Source organism: Poromitra crassiceps (genome assembly GCF_964638095.1).
Source record: "Poromitra crassiceps genome assembly, chromosome: 7".
Lineage (NCBI taxonomy): Eukaryota > Metazoa > Chordata > Actinopteri > Beryciformes > Melamphaidae > Poromitra > Poromitra crassiceps.
This window is the reverse complement of record NC_139628.1, coordinates 53,121,106-53,141,235: the sequence shown is the minus strand read 5'-3', so window position 1 is coordinate 53,141,235 and position 20,130 is coordinate 53,121,106. Positions and strand designations below refer to the sequence as shown.

The 20,130-nt window shown below is 46.9% G+C and overlaps 1 protein-coding gene across 1 annotated transcript; it reads right to left on the bottom strand.

Annotated features, from left to right (window-relative positions):
• Positions 1 to 3,788: 3,788 nt before the first annotated feature.
• On the bottom strand, positions 3,789 to 12,461 carry cckar (cholecystokinin A receptor; the record flags this gene model as incomplete). The annotated part of the gene is made up of 5 exons (XM_083640332.1): positions 3,789 to 4,402; positions 5,454 to 5,578; positions 6,502 to 6,763; positions 10,962 to 11,213; positions 12,335 to 12,461. 5 exons carry the CDS (start codon positions 12,459 to 12,461, stop codon positions 3,789 to 3,791), a joined length of 1,380 nt encoding a protein of 459 aa, XP_083496458.1.
• Between the last annotated feature and the right edge of the window lie 7,669 nt (positions 12,462 to 20,130).

Below are 20,130 nucleotides of genomic sequence, written 5' to 3'. Positions count from 1 at the left end.
ACAGTCGGATCACCCTTTTTCGTTGTCGTCGTCCCCCTCTTCTTCACATGTCCGCTCTTTCGCTCTCTTTCACTCTCACTGTATGTGTGTATTATCCTAGTAAATGGTAAGCAGAGGTGTCATTGTGGTAGTATATATACTCAGTGCTCGAGGGGTTGCTGATGGTAGAAACCTGTGCCGTTTGTAACATTTTAGCAATAACGTCAAAACAAGGGGACGGATTTTTGATAACATACGATAGTTTGTTTTTTGTACATATTGCAGCTCCAGATCATGCTCAAATCTGTATGTCATTAAAAGAAGAAAAAAAATACAAGAAAAAAAAAACTTGCAATATTGGCATAAAAAATGAGAAATAAAAAAAGTGATATCAAATCTCACTGTGTGTGTATGTTTTTGTTGAATTTGTCATTCAGAAGCAGGTCATTTGTAGCTTTTTTTGGTTGCAGTTTACTGCAGTCGAGATCATTCTGGTTTGTTGAGTATAACTGCAACATGATACAGTAGATCCAGATTTGTAACCTCTCCTCAGTGAAACATTGACACCTACTACACAAATCTACTTATTGGTGTCTTTTTTTTTTCTTTTTGCATTTAGCTGAGACATTTTCATACTGCGACCCTCAAGTGACAGGATGGCGGCGGGTGCGTCAGGCTTCCACTAAGCCCAAATGGAGCTCTCATCCCTGGGAAGAAATTCCAGTAGAGTACCCCCCCCATCCCCCCCGGCTGGGAGCTAATGCCCTCTGTCCTTTAGAATCCACTCGTATTAAAGCTGTTAAAAGCACCACGTTGCTCTGCTTAAGTCTTTGTAGGAGCAGTTGCACATCGGACACTCATGTGAAGGTCTTTATTTGGGCAACCAGATGCTGATTATTCATAGATGGCTATGTGGATGGGCTGTAGGTGTATACATTACCAAGAGAACACAATACTGCTTGTATAAAAGCATTTTCAGGACACTTTCAGCCGTACGTACGTGTGACAAACCAGCAAAACGACTGAGATTATGCAGCTTCTACCTTCAACAGATGACCTTTGATGCGTGACAGCACATCAACACAGCACGTCTGTGAACACAACACACTGCGCACAAAGGTTCAACTGACCGACTGCTGTCAAAGTAGTTATACAATATCAGACAGTAACACAAAAATAGGAGTTTTCAATTTTGCTTCAAACATAAGTAACGATTCACAGAGCAACAACAAGGTCATGTAATTACATTGCAACGAGGAAACGAAATGAAAACAAATTGCTACATTAGCTGCTGTGTTTTTAACGATACGAGTCAAATGGAAAGCGGCGGAGGCGGTGGACAGGTACGGTAATACTGGGAATTTGTTCTTTGAAGAGGGGAAGCAGGTGTCAAAAGTCCCACCGACTGATAAGGCTTCTCCATTTCCCGCAGCACACAGAGTGCAACCATGAAAGCATGGAGACACTGGGTCAAGGGCGAGAACACAAGTGTTTGCACTAGACTAGGGGGTTGTTTTGAAACCACTGAAGACGGACATGAAACGAGTCTTATCGAAATAACTGAATTTGTCTGCCGCCATGGCGCAAGAAGTGAGCCATACCATCAGAAGCTTTTGCAAATATGCACTGTAGCGTTTTGGCTTAACCTTCTTGGAGCACCAGATGGGTAGGGTTTACCACACCAGGATGATGAGTGTTATCATTGAAGCAAAGTTGAGGATCATGCAGAACGTCATCTAAACTGACTTTCATGTAGTCTCGACTTTCTGCCACTCAGATTGTGGAGTCCTATGTGGTACTCCAGCGAGATTAGAACAACCACTATGAATTGGTGTGTGCAAGGATCTCTGTACAAAAGTGACAGGTTGCCTATATGCAGTGACGAGTGACTGTGGCAGAGAAGAGAGACAGTTCCTCACAATGTTCATGTCAGAAGGTTCTAAGACCTGATCATGGCATTTGACAGAGACAGCTTGGATGCTGCAAGCTGCAAGCCTCTGGCTGTGACCAAGTCAACTTTGCTTTGTCCCAAGTCAGTCTCAAGTCTTGATTGAGGCACGAAAATGTGGTTGTCTAGTCATGGATTAAATCTGCACCCAAGTCATTTACACAAACACAAGATATTTTGTCAAGACTCTAGAAGCCTTTTCAAGTCATCAAATTACAAGTCAAAGTCAAGTCCCAATTCAGCAAAACCCAAGTCAAGTCTCAAGTCTTCTCTTCCTGCATCAAGTCAAGTCTCAAGTCTTCTCTTCGTGCATCAAGTCAAGTCTCAAGTCTTCTCTACATGCATCAAGTCAAGTCTCAAGTCTTCTCTCCGTGCATCAAGTCAAGTCTCCTCTTCATGCATCAAGTCAATTCTCAAGACTTCTCTTTGTGCATCAAGTCAAGTCTCAAGTCTTCTCTTCGTGCATCAAGTCAAGTCTCAAGTCTTCTCTTAATGCATCAAGTCAAGTCTCAAGTCTTCTCTTCATGCATCAAGTCAAGTCTCAAGTCTTCTCTTCGTGCAGCAAGTCAAGTCTCAAGTCTTCTCTTCATGCATCAAGTCAAGTCTCAAGTCTTCTCTTCATACATCAAGTCAAGTCTCAAGTCTTCTCTTCATGCATCAAGTCAAGTCTCAAGTCTTCTCTTCATGCATCAAGTCAAGTCTCAAGTCTTCTCTTCATACATCAAGTCAAGTCTCAAGTCTTCTCTTCATGCATCAAGTCAAGTCTCAAGTCTTCTCTTCCTGCATCAAGTCAAGTCTCAAGTCTTCTCTTCATGCATCAAGTCAAGTCTCAAGTCTTCTCTTAATACATCAAGTCAAGTCTCAAGTCTTCTCTTAATGCATCAAGTCAAGTCTCAAGTCTTCTCTTCATGCATCAAGTCAAGTCTCAAGTCTTCTCTTCATACATCAAGTCAAGTCTCAAGTCTTCTCTTCCAGCATCAAGTCAAGTCTCAAGTCTTCTCTTCGTGCATCAAGTCAAGTCTCAAGTCTTCTCTTCATGCATCAAGTCAAGTCTCAAGTCTTCTCTTCGTGCATCAAGTCAAGTCTCAAGTCTTCTCTACATGCATCAAGTCAAGTCTCAAGTCTTCTCTTCATGCATCAAGTCAAGTCTCAAGTCTTCTCTTAATGCATCAAGTCAAGTCTCAAGTCTTCTCTTCCTGCATCAAGTCAAGTCTCAAGTCTTCTCTTCATGCATCAAGTCAAGTCTCAAGTCTTCTCTTCATGCATCAAGTCAAGTCTCAAGTCTTCTCTTCATGCATCAAGTCAAGTCTCAGACCTCCTGCACACCAACAAGAGCGATGAGCGATGTACTCGCACTCGCCCTGTCAAGCCCCGCCCCACTGCTGCAGCTTGGTTGGCTGCCTTGCTGTATTTCCATCTTCAATTGGTCCATTTAGATTTTGGCCCCTCCTCTCGTCTCGTCGTTTGCGATGTCCTGACGCCAGGTATCCCAGCATGCTTTGCAAGGTGGTGAGCGACGGGCGGTAGCGAGCAAAGAAGGGACCATTTTGAAATCGACCAACTGAAGACGGAAATACAGCAAGGCAGCCAGCCAAGCTGCAGCAGCGCGGGGCAGGGCCTGAAGGGGCGAAGGCGAATTGATGGCACGTCAGACTAGGGCGGTGTGCAGGACCCGTCAAGCAATTACAATTAGGACTTGGTTGCAAGTCGTGTGACTCGAGTCCTTTCCTCTGGAGGCTACATAAAATCTGTATGTGCTGCAGGGCTGTGAAAGCACTGAATGTAGCTACACCACTCCTGCATTTACCGACGTCACGTCATAGTCACACTCCCAGCTACCGTAACCTCGTCCCACACCGGTTCAAGTCAACTCGCTCCAGGCCGACGTGCGGACGGCGCTGTACGTGAAGTGCGTGCTGCCTCCGCTCGGCTGGGCGTGGCCGTTCTGCTCGCTGCCGTTCTGCTTCCGCGCTCTCGCCGTGGCGCCCTCGCCTCTGGCCATCCCGCTTCCACCGGGCGACCTGCTGAAGCCGCTGCCCGCGCTACTGCCACCGCTGCTGGTGAAGGTGGCCAGAACGCCCTGGCGAAAGCGCTTGTTCATGAAGCAGTAGATGATGGGGTTGACGCAGGCCGAGGTGTAGGAGAGCAGGTGGATGAAGGAGATGGGCGCCCCCGTCAGGCGGTAGGCGGAGCGGCGGTCGAACGCCTGCCACGCGTTCACCGCGAACACAGGAGTCCAGCACAGGAAGAAGAGGAAGACGATGACCAGGAGCATGCGGATGACGCGCTTCTTGGCCACCAGGTTGGCCGTGGAGCTGTTGCTGCTGACGCGGCTCAGCCTGGCCTTGCTGCCGGGGTTGTTGTTGTTGGAGCCGCTGCCCGCGCTCATTGGCATCATACTCTTCTTCTTGGACGGCTGGAGGTAGCAGCCATCACTGTCACCTGGCTTGATGCTGCCAGTGCTGAGTTGTCTCTCTGTGAGGGGATGGAGCACGAAAACACCATTAAAAATCAGCCAAGAATGGATGGATACAATTATATCCGCACTCCGCAGCATGCAAAAACACAGAAGTAGAAAGCCTTATGGCTCATTTCCACCACATATAACAGCACAGTACAGGTCTACTCGACCTGGTCTTACTTGTCTCTATTTGATATAGACTCTCTTTCAATAGGAAGTTTACTTGCCTCCGCCCACACCTGGTCATCATAGCGACCGCATATCTGTCCTCCGCCCATAGCCAAAGTAGGGAAGAGAAGAGGAGGGAAGCCTCTACCCCGGCGGCAACTCACCAGGCAAGACCGCGGCTTCACCAAACCCCCGCCTCCGGCCTAGCGGAGCCGGCGTTACACACAACTACAAAGGGCTTCCCGAGGAGCGGACTTTTTCTCTCTCTCAAAACAATTGAAAACCACCGTCATGTTAAAGCTGAGCAAGGAGATCAATTTTATTTCACCAGAGCCGAAGGCAGCAACACAAAAGACTGATGGAAATAACAGAAGAGACCGTAAGCCCCACTAAACTGGTATCCAGCATTGACAGTAGATACAGTAAACGCGATTCTGCCTGACCAATCAGTCGTCTGCAGTGTTTTCATGTCACGGTATGGTACCGGGTCCACAGCGCTGGAACCTCAATAGAGCAGGCACCAAAAGCAGCACGACTCAACCCCCGACTCAACCCGGGCTGTCCACGTTTTTGATCGGTGGAATGAGACAAAAAAGCGAGATGAGCTGGGCTGGGCTGATACCAGCGGTGGAAATGGGCCATTAGATGGAGCCATGTGTGTCAGATAGGACCTATGGATGGTAGACCTTTAGATGGAGCCATGTGTGTCAGATAGGACCTATGGATGGTAGACCTTTAGATGGAGCCATGTGTGTCAGATAGGACCTATATGGATGGTAGACCTTCCAAAAAGGCTGAGTTTCTGGAAAGGCGTATCAGTGCGAAATCGCCCACTTGTACGAACAAACAATGCAGAAGATGTTGGACTGGCCAAGTTGCTGTGTTTCCTCGTCTTACCTCTGGACTTCCTGCTGCTCAGCTCAAACTTGATGCCCCGGTACAGCTCCAGAGAGATGAGACCGTACGCCGTCATCATCACGATCCCAGGGATCAGGAAGAGCATCAACAGCAGAGACACATACCTGCAAGAGACGGCCCAACACTTCTTAGGAATAAGCCAGGAAATGAGCGTATGCAGTTCTAATATGAAGAAACACTGTTGTTGTTGTTGTTGTTGTTGGGTTTTTTTTCCACAATTTTTTTATCCCATTTTTTATCCCCCATTAGTGCTCATTTTAATTTATTTATCCTGGTTGCTGCTCTGCCGATCTGGGGAGAGCTGAAACTGGCTCCATGCTTCCTCCGAGACATGGGCAGTTAGCCAGCCGCTTCTTTTCACCTGACAGGGAAGCTTCACCGGTAGGACATAGCACGTGGGAGGATCACGCTATTCCAACGAGTTCCCCTCCCTCCGAACAGGCGCCCCTAACGACCAGAGGAGGCACCACATCAGCGACCAGGATATTGAATGTTTTGGTGAAGGGGGTTCCTATGTGAAGGAAACCCCCGGGAGGCACGGGGAGAACATGCAAACTCCACACAGAAAGGCCCTTTTGACGACCCCACCCGGGCGGTGGGCACTCGAGGACATGCGGACGCATTCCTTCAGCGTTCACAGCGTCCCAGGTGGGAATCGAACCCAGGACCTTCGAGCTGTGAGGCGACAGTGCTTACCACTGCACCACCATGCCCCCCATGAAGAAATACTGTTATCTTTTTTCATTTCCCCTGGCTGCTCTGGTGGCTGGTTGGTTGCAGGCACACTCCAGAATGTGTGAAATTGGCCTAAAAAGAATATGTGAACTACAAAATGTGTGAAATACAATTTAAAAACGATTAAAAAAATAGCACATTTTAACCACTAGGCCGCCCTCGCCTGTAGCTCGGCCGACTGTGGTCAGCACCTGACCATGTGTGCATGAAGTGAGAGACTGGGACGAGACGGAGTGGGATGTCACACCCTCTAGTTTGGGACACTTTTCTCTACCGGACCGGGCCGGCTCACCAGGACTGCTGGATGACATCGTTGGGCCACAGCAGGCGGCACATGTGTCCGGTGCTGTTGTCCAGGCGGGTGAAGGGCTTGAGCGTGCTGCAGATGGGGTAGGGCAGCATCAGGACGAAGGAGGCCACCCAGGTGCCAGAGATGACCTTGAGGGCGTGCGACTTGGTCTGCCACGCCCGGGAGCTCAGCGGGTTGCAGATGGCGCTGTAGCGCTCCAGGGAGATGGCCACCAGGTTGAAGGTGGACACGCTGACTGACACACCTGCAGGCAAGACACAAGAGCCCCGTTCCAAACCGACTATTGATTCACTATATAGTCTATAAAAGACTATAAAATAGACTATAAAATACCCACAATGCACTGCAATTTCTAATGAACAGCAAATGTACTCTACATTTTCTCCCATATACCACAATGCAATGCGTTGTGGTATAAGGAGAAGAAGAGTGATGTAGTGTTCGAGACCAAGCCCCCAGGAATAGCGCTGGGCTGTGAAGCCATTTGAACATGGTGGCGAAGCTCTGTATTGCAAGTCACGTGACGCCATGCAGCCCAGAAAAGAACATTCCCATCCACTTGCATGGGGACCCCGGCAGCTGTTAAACCCAGGGGAATTTTTTCCGGGTGTCACTCAAAGTATAAAACTACTCTTTTAATTATACGTCATGGCACACATGCGCACTTCGCCTTGGGCGAAGTGCGCCAGAAAGAACCCCCCCCCCCACCCTCCCCCATGATGGCTTCATGCGCCAGTGAGCAGCCTCCGTCCGAATGCATGGGTGGGCGTGGCTCGTCCCCTATCCAGTTCTCTTAATACATCCATGTTCGAGACTCGTTTGATTGTTCCCCATATAGTTCACTATAATTATGATAAACCCTACATGGGGAAGAGTGTGTAACCTACAATCCTGGCTCCCCCTGGCCAGTGACACTTAGGAATAGACTAGGTGACAACCAAGTATAGTTTGGTGACAAGCTGGAGAGACAGTTGACGGTCAGAGAGACGGCACCCGGTACGGGATGGGTTTTAGCACCCCAGCCTGGCTCTCTCGTGAGGGAGAAATCCACAATCGCTACAGATTAGCCTCCTGAAAATCTGCCTGGGGTCCTTCAGGCTAGAGCGAGGTGCTCGCCGCAGGTGAATGACGTGCAGCGCACAGGCCTCCTTGAGGCATCCTCCCTGCCCATGGTACGGCATGGTAGGATTGCCTTCTTCCACGGGAGGTTCTGGTGAGACGAAGGAGGTGCCCGGCCTGGATTCACCCACAGGGCCTTAGACCTCCATGCACCGAAGGTCTTACAATACTGCGGTGTAGCACTAAACTCTATTGCAGCGGATTGGGCGTGATCAGCCCTTCCGCGGGCAACGTTGCAGACAGAGTAGGAAGGCTGATCCGTGAGCGGCTGCTTCTGGGACGCGGGTCGGGGTCGTAATCGGCCTCGGCTGGGTCTACTGGGCGAGGGTGTATGATGTTGACAGACCCGAAACACCCCACGACCCCAGTTAACATCACTGATGACGCATCCCAGCGCATGCTGTAGCATGTATACTGAAACCTGTGAGTGAGTGAGTGAGTGAGTGAGTGAGTGAACGAGTGAGTGAGTGAACGAGTGAGTGAACGAGTGAGTGAGTGAGTGAGTGAGTGAGTGAACGAGTGAGTGAATGAGTGAGTGAATGAGTGAGTGAGTGAGTGAACGAGTGAGTGAACGAGTGAGTGAACGAGTGAGTGAGTGAGTGAGTGAGTGAGCGAGTGAGCGAGTGAGTGAGTGAGTGAGTGAGTGAGTGAGCGAGTGAGTGAGTGAGTGAGTGAACGAGTGAGTGAGCGAGCGAGTGAGTGAGCGAGTGAGTGAGTGAGTGAGTGAGCGAGTGAACCATTCCAAACACGGCTAAAGATCACTCATGTCTTTTAGACAACAGTAGCCTGGTATCCAGCCCCATATGAATCGCAGTTCTTTATTTTTGAACAGGGACAATGTACAATGTAGATTTGAGTAAAATTGTTATTTTCCACTATAGTCTGGGCAGGTAAGTACTACAATGCTACTAATAATAAGTAAGTAATAATAAGTACTACATGCGGCCTTAAGTGGCCGAGCATGATTTGTGCTTCAGCTTCCTCCCAGATTGAGGGAACATGTCATCCCTCCGATATGGGCTTTGTAACACTGACAGTGGTTAGCATCGTAGCAACATGTCACTTTATTGGCTGTGATAGTCGTGATGGCATCCTAGCAACATGTCACTTTATTGGCTGTGATAGTCGTGGTGACAAATGATTATCTGCAATGTGGGACCGTCACAGACCCAGCTCAGTGTTAACAAACTCAGACAAGAAGACCTATAAATACACCCAAACTATCGCTGTGTACGATCCTAGAGGAGAGACGCGTAAACAGGTTATCCTATGTATAGACAAACGAGCTAATCACCCTGGATGACAGCGCTCTGATCTCACTGCACAGCTAAACGCACCGACAGGAAGCAGCGGGCATGAAAATGATGTTCCCAAAGAATCCATAATTGGATGAAAGGTCGAAAATTAAATATCGATAAATGTGCGCCATCCGTCATCTTTTTCTGGGCACCCTAGGGTTAATGGATCCAACTTTGAGCACCAAATGTTTTTATGCTGTATTTTCTTTTTTTTAAGAAGAAGAAGAAGAAAAAGGAAAACGGAATCATATTCCTATAGATTTCCAGACATAGAAAAGCTACTTTTTTCCTTTTTCCCTAAAAATGTCCATGATTAAAGCTTGTTTTTAATTTGTTTCTACATTTTACGTACGTAGACAATTCCCTGTTAGTATATATATATATATATGTATATATATATATATATATATATATATATATATATATATATATAAATATATATATATTTTTTATATATAAAAACACATACTGTACATATATTTTTTTACCTCAAGCTCACTAAATCCCCAGAACCATTGAACCAGTGTACATTCCTGGAGACGGGAAGAGCGATGCGAACGCTGCGCAGGACAGAGCCTGAGACTGATGACTGTTTGGCCTCGCTCCAACACATGAATACAATTAGCAGTGCAATAAACAACAGCAAATAATAACGCAGCCTGGAGATGCAGAGTTGAACTGTTACGTAAGGTAATCCTATTTCTGCGGGGAAATTAAGGTAATCCTATTTCTGCAGGGAAAAGATGATAAAAGTCTCGGGGGATATCTGAAATGAGCTTGAATTAGCGGCAATGAGCGTCAGTGTGGAAATTTTACACATTCAACTCAACCAAGGTGGGAAGGTTATGATACGATACGATGCAATGCAATATGATGTGCTGCGATATATGATATATGATATGATATGATACGATACAATGCGATATTAATTAGTTTAGGTTATTTCGGATCAAAATACCATACCTACCATAGTAGGATTATCCTACTATCCTACTATCATTATCATATCATATCCTACTAGGATATGATATGATAATGATACCATACCATACCATACCATACCATACCATACCATGCCATATAAGATACCTTTATTATCAGATTTATCTGAAATTTGTTATCATAGCAGCTCTGTTTAAAAAGACAAATAGCCAACATACACAGTATACTCAGGTTTGGTTGTGGCTGATAAGTTTGCACTCTTCTCGTCACTTTTGCAGGTAAGTAACACAGGTAACACCTGTGCAGGTAAGTAACACCATTTGGAGGCACAGTTTTATTCTACATGACTGTTAACATAATGACAGAGGAGTTTAGTATGTTAACAGTTACTTACCTGCAAAAGTGACCAGTATAATGAAACAGGATTTTAGTTCCTATCTAAAAAAAAAAAAAAATCTAAGTGTAAAAAAGAGAAAGAGGATTTTAGGATCTACGTTGAAAAAAAAGTCAAGTTTGCTGCCCAGAACAAAGAAAGAAAGAAAAAAAAAGTTCTCTCTACAGTGTTTGGCAGTGATATATTACTCAGTAATATTGTTACTGTAATAATTACTTTCCCGAGTAATGAGTAATCTAAGGGATTACAATTTCCAAAACAGTAATAATATTCGACCTAGTTACTAATCCATGCAAGTAAACTTCAAGTTACTGCATTACTTTCTCCACAACTGGCACAGCACTAAAACAGAAGTGTGGAGATAGGAGGTCTGGCTATGCGAGACTGCTGCCAGAACATGATTAGTGTTTTGTCCTCGGGGCAAATAAATAGAAAGTATGCAGTTTGGCTGATTGTTGCCCCCTCTTGTGAGGTGAATTCAGTTCTAAAAGGAGCTGGCTAAACAGGTTGTACATCACTTTTTTGGAAGGAATGGGGGGGGGGGGGGGGGGGTAGCAAAAGTAATATAGTAATGTCACGAGTAACGTAACTAATTACTCTTGATACCAAGTAATACGTAAGATAATTGTATTCCTTTTTAAAGGAGTAATAAGTAACTTAATTGAGTAACTTGCTTTCCACTGACTCACCCATGAAGTACATGACCAGCTTGCACATGCCGGGGCCGAACACAAAGTCCCTCATGAGGTTGGGGATGAGGGTGAAGGGGATGCAGACCAGGGACACCATGAGGTCTGAGACGGCCAGGGACAGCAGGAACAGGTTGGTGACGGTCCTCATGCGCCGGTTCCTCAGCAGCACGGCGATGATCAGGCTGTTCCCCAGCACACTGAGGAGGAAGATCAGCACGTACAGACAGATCCGCACCGTCTGGTTGATGTCTGACAGGAGCAGCAGGGAGAGGAGACAGACAGACAGACAGACAGACAGACAGACAGACGTACGTACGTACGTACAGGAGGTGCGGTTAGCTCATTTTTTGAATACACTTTTTTTGCCTACATACATTTTTTCCTAACTATCCTAAGTTTGACTGAAACATGCCGTGGAGAACGGGTGATGGAGAGGAGAGGAGACAGTTGTCCCTCATTTGGGAATCCTACCATTCAGACAATCTCTCTCTCTCTCTCTCTCTCTCTCTACTCTCAAAATAGCTGTATTGGCATGACAAGTTAGAAACTCATATTGCCAAAGCAGTACAGAAAGTTAACACAGATGATTATAGCCTACAACAATGTGCAAATAACAATAATGTAGCGCATAATAATAAGACAACATGAAATAGCAATAACATTCCGGTAGGGTATAATAACATGGGGAGGTGTCTCTCAACATTTACAGAGCTTGTTTCTCTTACAGTATGACAATAATTCATATATTTTGCCGCTAATACAATACATGCACACTCGCTTTTCTCACCACATAAATAAATAGGGCCGTTTCTGGGGATCTGGGACATGAATAAATGCAGGGTATCCTATGTAAAATGTTTAATTTCTCTCTCTTTCTCTTCATCTCTCTTTTTCTCTCTCTCTCTCTCTCTCTCTCGCTCTCTCTCACTCTCGTCACACACACACACACACACACACACACGCACACACACAATTATGAAATGTACTTTCATCTGCACCCTACCAAAATTCACCACAATATTCCCAAATGCCTAATAATAAGCTAAAGTATGAACGATTTCGCTAGTAGTATCGTTTTATTTCCTATGGTCTATATGAACTTGTAGTTTTTCTGACACTTTTATATCCTCTTAAATGCGACAAGAGTTGTAGGCTACTGCATGGCGCAAACATGCCCAAAGCCTCACGTATACAAACTTGAATCAAACGGATTATTTAGAGTTAAAACACAAAATACTTCAGTATAAATTGAGAGCCTAGCCCCCTAGCTAGGCTATGTCATGCAATTCAAGTTAGAGTAACAAAACCTAGTGACATGGCAATTAAACAGAATGGCAATTTGATGGCATCTGAATGAATCAATAGCCTACCTTTCGGCTCGGATGAGGAGTCCTGTTCACTCTGGCACTCTGAAATATTCTTGATTCCAAAGTTGCATAAAATCTTGTTTAAATCGGTGGAATTGATGAGCATGTCGTGTATTGTAAAAGTCTCCATGACGCTGTCTCTCCTGCGCTATCTACAGTCAGTGAACGTCCACACGACACGTGGTGGAGATCAGGTCAAGTCAGTGATGGACAGAGCACGGCTCATGGTCATCAGCACTGCAGCGTATCAGCCTATCTGTCCTCTCAGTCGACTTATTAATATTCTCTTGCCTGTGCGTCTCCGTGCGCTCCCGGTCCGCTGCGGTGCGCTCCGCGGTGCGCTCCTGCCTGCAGCCGCTCACTATTTTGAATATAGTGAGAGGAACAGCGCACCAGAGGTCTCATGTTGAGTGTTTTGAAGCCCGCCCTTCTTCAGCCTATGCAAGAACAGTCAGTCAGTCAGTCAGTCAGTCAGTCAGTCAGTCAGTCAGTCACTCACTCACTCACTCACTCACTCACTCACTCACTCACTGCACTCAGTCAGTCAGTCAGTCAGTCAGTCAGTCAGTCACTCACTCACTCACTCACTCACTCACTCACTGCACTCAGTCAGTCTGTCAGTCAGTCAGTCAGTCAGTCAGTCAGTCAGTCAGTCAGTCACTTACTTAGTCAGTCAGTCAGTCAGTCAGTCACTTACTTAGTCAGTCAGTCAGTCAGTCAGTCAGTCAGTCAGTCACTGTCAGTCAGTCAGTCAGTCAGTCAGTCAGTCAGCAGTGCACTTTTCTGTGCTGTGTTTCAGATGTTTGCCAGGCATGTTCCCGCATTTGCAATTCTTGCTGAAATTCCTCAAAAAAATTATCAAAATACAAATACAAAATACTGGTCTGAAAAATGTATTGATAATACAAATGTATTTTGTATTTTGAAAATACAAAAAAATACATTTGATAAAAACTGATAAATAGCTGCAGCAATTATTCACTTCATCAATTCATTGCCAAATTTTAAATTCATTGCCTATTTTGATAATCTATTGTTTATTGTTGATTGTTTATTGTTATATGGATCCCCATTGGTCTGACTATTCAGACTATTCTTCCTGGGGTCCCTGCAACATACAGAAAATACAAAACAATATAATGCAGTATTACACTGCACACAACAAAACAGTGAACAATGTTAACGTTAAAACCACAGGATTGTGTTAAAATAAAATAAAATCATTTTGAGCCATTTCTTTAAGGAAAACTGTCCTAATTCGCTGATGCCAGCTTCTCAAAAGTGACATTTTCTGGTTTCTTTAGCCCTCAGACAGTAAATCCTCTCGTTAGTCCTCTGTCACAGTATTTTCCTTTGTGTACCCCCTAACACACTGCAGCAGTCCTTTCATTTCAGTTTTTGTTGTTTTTCAGCACAACTGATTTCTCCCTCAGTTCAGCTGCTAATCGCCTTCTGTGAGGGCTTTTGACTTAAATAACTGAAATCCAGAAAAAGAATAGTAGGTCCCCTTTAAACAATTTCACATACTGTAGTCTTTATTTAACACGCTGCACGCATAGTAATACAAGAACTAAAGTGATGTAACAATACCTCATCCAACTTTGATTTTAGGATGCAACATTATTCTACCACAAAAGGTTACTTTTCAGCAACATGTATATGGCAGTTAACTCATGAAATAACTAATGAAATGAATTAAACCAAGACTAGGCAAGCCTAGTTAAGCCGGACCCAGACTGCTGCCACTCAGTGTTGTGCAAGTTCACAACTAGAGTGCACTCGGTAGAGTGCATACCTCTGCCAACCTTTCGACAAAAGTTCTGTGGTGTGTTACGTAAGTCCATTTGGAAGTTAGGCGCCTTTTGTGATTGGCCGTGAGTGAGTGGGCTTGGAAACTGAACCAGTTCTAAGTTGGCACATGGCCAAACCTTCTACAAAGTTTTGTGCAAATCCGTTCTTAACTTTTGGAGATATCCTGCTGACAAACGGAACAAAAACACGACCTCCAGGCCAACTGCGTTGGTGGAGGTAACAACTCAGTTCAGTGACTTCTCCTCCGTATGACCATTCTCAGCTTTTTATGTTTGAAATATATTTTATTCCCCCTCAAAAATCAATTACCTCCACTTAAAATGGTCAAACTCAACACAGACCCAACAGCAGCAGATCCACAGCAGATCTGTGAGAGCAGAAGACCTCCAGGGAACAACGGCCAAAACTTTCATCCCTGAAGGAGAAATTAAACTTCCTGTACTGCCTTAACTGCAGCCATCAGACTTTACAATGCATCCCTGGGCTACCTATACTGTACCGACCTGTCCGCCCACATGAGCGGTGGCGACCTTTGCCCACCTCAAGCGCCTGGTTTCAGCTGATGTGTGGAAATCGCCACGGGGTACACACATCATGTTTGTCAATGTAAAAGATAACTTTGCAAGTCAAGAAAGTCGCAGTTTGTGGTAAAACTGTGGCACTATAAGTTATAAATCAGAAAGATACGCACAACCAGTCGCATAAGTGACGTTGTTGATGGTGTGACGTATATTGTGCGACGTTGATTGACAAAACTAAACGTTAGGGTTGTGCTACAACCCAGGTTTTACGAGTGAGAACGAGAGCTCTCACTAGTGCCTTAACCCTGTAAGACCCACGGTTGTAATATTACAACATTTGTATTTTATAAAAAAAAGGGTATAAATCATTTGTTTTCTTGTTCTTTTTTCACCTAAACATCATCATTGGATCCTATTGTTTAGTCTTGCAATGCTATTGGCCAGGATATTTGCATATAAGTACCCCCCACAGGGCCAGGACACATCACAACTTCAAAATTGTTGACGGAGCAACAACTCTCTTTTTCACTGGACGGAATTCCTCACAAAGAAGTAAGTAAAATGCCTGTAATATTTTTTTGGGTGATCATTAGAATGTCTAGAACATGTACATATGTTATTATTGTGAAACATATCCCCCAAAAGTAAATTAGAGCATGTTTTATAGAGGTTGCTATTTTACAACGGTGGGGCAGTGTGGTAGCAAATATCCAGGTGGTACTGTTAGTTTACATACCTGGCTAAGGGGAGTCTTATAGTTTTCACAAAACATTTATACAGTTATATGTGTATTTTCCCCACATTGCATACCAAAATATATATATAGTGTAGGCTATATGTGCATTTTTACTTTAATTTCTAATTTCCAATAATATTTGTAACCAATTGTACTCAAAGACAAATATACTGCATACAATCATTGCTTACAATGTTTTAGTAATCACTTTCAACAGATCAGTTCCTACTTCTGTTTGTAATCATGTTTTAGTTGGTTTAAGTTGGTTCCTGGAGGATTCCATGTGGTAATTGTTCATGTGGGGGTTGCACACATAGGACCATCATCATTGTTCATGTGAGGGCTGGTGGGGGTTGCCCACTTAGGACCATCATCCCTTTGTGAGGATAAGCAAAGCACAATAGGTTGGCCAGACAGTATTGTGTGACTTGTGAAATGTGTACTGCAGTGAGATGTGTAAACACTACTAATGTACTAAAGTTATTTCTTTATTTTCATTTCAGAATGCCACAAGCAAGGAGAGAGCCTCGCTTCATTGCAAGATACAAGATACAAGATGCACTGGATATGGTACTGAATGGAGAGAGTGATGTGGATATCGACTTCACTGAAACTGATGAAGAGTCAGATGAAGAGGCCTGTGGAGAGGAGTCAAAACAAAACCAACCACCCAGTGAACCCACTAACTGCCCAGTAGATGCAGACATTCAGCCGCCCCAACCGGCCAAACACTTCAGCTCAGAAGAGACAACTGGAAGACAGTCCAAACCGCGCTCCACCCAAGGCACCACGTCAACACCTGCCATCGGATGTGCACCAGGACCAAGTTGGACATCTCCCACGAAAGACACAGAGAGGGCGCTGCAGGAATGGTGGCTGGTCAGGGTACACCAACTTACTATGCCACAAGTGTGATGTTCGTCTGTGTATTTCTGGTGACAGGAACTGTTTCTGGGACTATCACTGCAAATAAGTGTAAGGAATTGATTGTAAATGGTGTTCAAAGTGATTTGCAGTCACTTGGTGTATGAGAGGGGGGTGCCTGTTACATTTTGCGGAGTAATTAGGTAATTAGGTTTCTTTAGTACATTTATTGTATGTATTGTTTTCATTTTGTTGTTCTTTTAATAAAATCACAATTCTTAAAAATATGGCTTACATTGATGTTATTATTCATAATGTATACTGTTCTGAGGCCAAATATTATTCATAATGTATACTGTTCTGAGGCCAAATAATAAACCATAACCATATAAATTAACCCTTACGTTGTTTTAATGAAGTATATATACATTTGCCATGTTATTCTGACAATGAGTAAAAATGGCCTATAGGAAATTCTGCTACCCGATTGACCCTACTTTGTGATATTACAACATTTGCATAAAACCTTACAAAAACTTTTTTTTTTTTTAAACACTATATTTTCTTCTCCAAAGTACTCCTACAACACCATCAGAAAGGTTGAATATATTTTTTTGCAAGTAGAAATATATCCGGGTCTTACAGGGTTAAACGCTGCAACGCAGCCCTATGGAAGACTGTTATTTTGCTCCAAAATTACTTTTCATTAAAACCTGACCACCCACCCGTAGGTGGCGTGGTACCCCCTGGGACTGACACGGATCCACGTGACTACGTCACGTCCTGCCAGTCCAGGGAAAAATCACTCTAATTTCTTCCAGCCCGCTGAGATCCGACGCACCCCGTGACGCATCGACACAGCAAGGCTGGGTAGTGAGAGCTCTCGTTCTCACTCGTAAAACCTGGGTTGTAGCACAACCCTAACGTTTTACTTCGTTTCGAACTCAAGCTCTCACTAGTGCCTCCATTCAACCGACCTTGCTGCCGGGAGCACCCCACAGGGCGACCCGAACGGCACCGGTGAACCACGGCCATATGGCAACGTTTATGCCTAACCGTCTGACATATTAGAGTGGCAACGATACTATTTTCTTGCCACCGTCAGCACCGCGTGCGCGAACTGCGCACCGGACACGTCGAGACTGTAGTACCTGACAAAAGTGTGATGAGAGGACCATGAGGCCGCGGCACACATGTCCTCCACCGACACACCGCGCAACAACGCAGAGGATGTCGCAACACCTCGCGTAGAAAGCGCCTTGATACCCTCCTGGGGAACCTTGCCCACGGCAGAGTATGCCAACGCGATCGCCTCCACTATCCAGTGTGATAAGCGATCCTTGGAAAGGGGTCCGCCCTGGGCCCTTTGCCCAAAGCAAACCAACAGCTGATCTGTAATGCGTAAAGAACGTGTCCTGGCCACATAGGCCGAGAGCGCCCTTACGGGGCACAGCATGAGCAAACGTCTCTCCTCGCCCGTCTCTAACTGAACGGCGGGGGACAGAATGCTGATAAGTCTATGACCATAGACCTAAAGCTGACATCAATAATCTTAGGTTGGTAAGCCGGGTTAGGTCGCAACGTAACCCTGCGCCCATCATTACCACACAGGCCTGCTGCACCGAGAGGGCAATCAGGTCACCAACTCTCTTTCCTGACGACAAGGCCAGCAGCAGCGCGGTCTCTAAAGACAGAACCCTTAAATCGGCGGAGTCCAAGGGCTCAAACGGATGACCCGTTAGCCCGTCCAGCACCGTAACCAGGTCCGATTTGGGGGGAAAAACGCACCGCGACGGCGGGCGCAGTTTACGCGCCCCCTTCATGAGGTGCAAGACCAAAGGGTACGCCCCCACGGGGCTCCCTTCAATTCCCCTATGGCAAGCAGAATCGCGGCTACGTACACCTTAAACGACTGCGGGGACTGACCCGCGTCAAGCAGGCTCTGAAGGAAACGGAGAACTGGTCGCAAACTGCAGTTCACTGGATCCACGCCCTTACTTGCTGCATAGTGCATCCCACATTATCAGGCAAGCCCTGGGCTAGCAACTGGTCCGGTTCAGGAGCCAGACCGCTAGCTTCCACCTGCCTGGGGAGGGGTGGAACACCTCCCCCTCCGCCTGGGATAGGAGATCGGCCCGTACCGGCAATGCCCAGGGCGGATCTTGCGCCAGGGAGACCAGGTCCGCAAACCATGTCTGCCTGTGCCAAACAGACTAAAACGAGCCGGAGGCGCTGTTCCCTCACCCTGTCCAACACCTGACGGATCAGGGGGGGTCGGGGGAAACGCATAGAGCCCCTCCCTCGGCCACGCGTGCGCTTTTAGCGCGTCATGACCTAACGGGGGCTGTCCTCCTGGATCGAGAACCACAGTGGGCAGTGTGTCGCGCGCCGCGATGCGAGAGATCGACGCAGGCGCGACCAACCCTGGCCCAAACCTGTTCCATCACCCGAGGGTGGAGGCACCACTCCGTATAATGGGGATTGCCTCGAGACAGCAGGCCGGTCGTAACTCCGCCGTCCCGGCAGATAGACCGCTGACACTGAAAGGAGACGGGGATACACCCACAGGTGAATCCCCGCTATGGTTCAGCGCCCCCGACCGCACACCGCCCTGTTTGTTCAGGTGGGCGATCGCTGCCCTATTGTCCGAGCGAATCAGCACATGGTGCCCATGTGTGAGCCGCTGGAAGTGTTACCTCCGCATGCCGGGGGGACTGCGGAGGCAACGTTCTCTTTCGAGTCTGGCCACACGCGGACTTGTCCGGCAGTGCGGTCCCCAAGAGAGCTCCCAATCAACGATGGGCCCATGGCGCCATTGATGGTGGGCTTGTCCTGAGGCAGAGCCCGGCGAATCGCCTTCAGCTCTAGCACGTTTATGTGGCGAAGCTCCTGAGCCTCCCACCGGCCGTTCGCCGAAAAATGCCCGCAAATCGCACCCCCTCCCCAGAGGGAGGCGTCTGTGCGAATCACCATCCTGAGCGGGACAGGGCCCCACCGAGTACCTCTCGAGAGGTAACGGGGGTCCGCCCATATAGCCATCGCCCGCCAGGCCTGACCTGTCAGAGGAACCCTGCGATGACGGTCCCCGGCCGAGTCCAGGCGAAGCCTGAGAACCATATTTGGACCACGAGGGCATGTGTAGCCTCCCTAGCGGGAGCACATGCAGTGCTGAGGCCATCAGGCCCAACATCACTGTGCACTGATGCACTGACACCGAGGGCACAGACCTAACGTCCTTGGCTTGCTGTCCGAACCGTGCGAGCCTGTCGCTCTGGCGAAAGGCTCGCAGGAAGTATAGCTCGAGCCCCAGGAAGGTCGCCGCCTGCGCTGGGACGAGGCAACTCTTCTGCCGGTTCACCAAAAACCCTAAGGTTTGCCGGTGATCGGTCACCACCTTGGTATGTTTCGCGGCACCGACCCTCGAGTCGGCCGCTAAGAGAACGACGTTGAGATATAGGAAGACGCGGATCCCCCTCGCGCGGAGGGGAGCCACGGCTGCCTCCACGCACACCGTGAGGGTTCGCGGGCTCAAAGACATGCCGAATGGCAAGCCACAGAACTCGTAAGCCTTCCCCAGGAAGGAGAACCTCAGGTATTTCCTGTGTCTCCTGACCATGTGGACATGGAAGACCGCACCTTCCAGATCCCTGGAAGTAAGAAATCCCCCTGTCTCAACTTGAACAGGCGGGGAAGAGAGCATTCGGGACGGGACTTCCTCAGCGTCTTGTTTTTGAGACGCCGAAGGTCCAATTTTGGACGCATGGAGCCGTCCATGGCCTCCTCCTCCACGGCCAGATCGGGGGTCCCGTCGAACGTGGGTGGGCAAACTGTAGCGCGTATCCCCTCTGGAGGGTGCGCCGTAATGG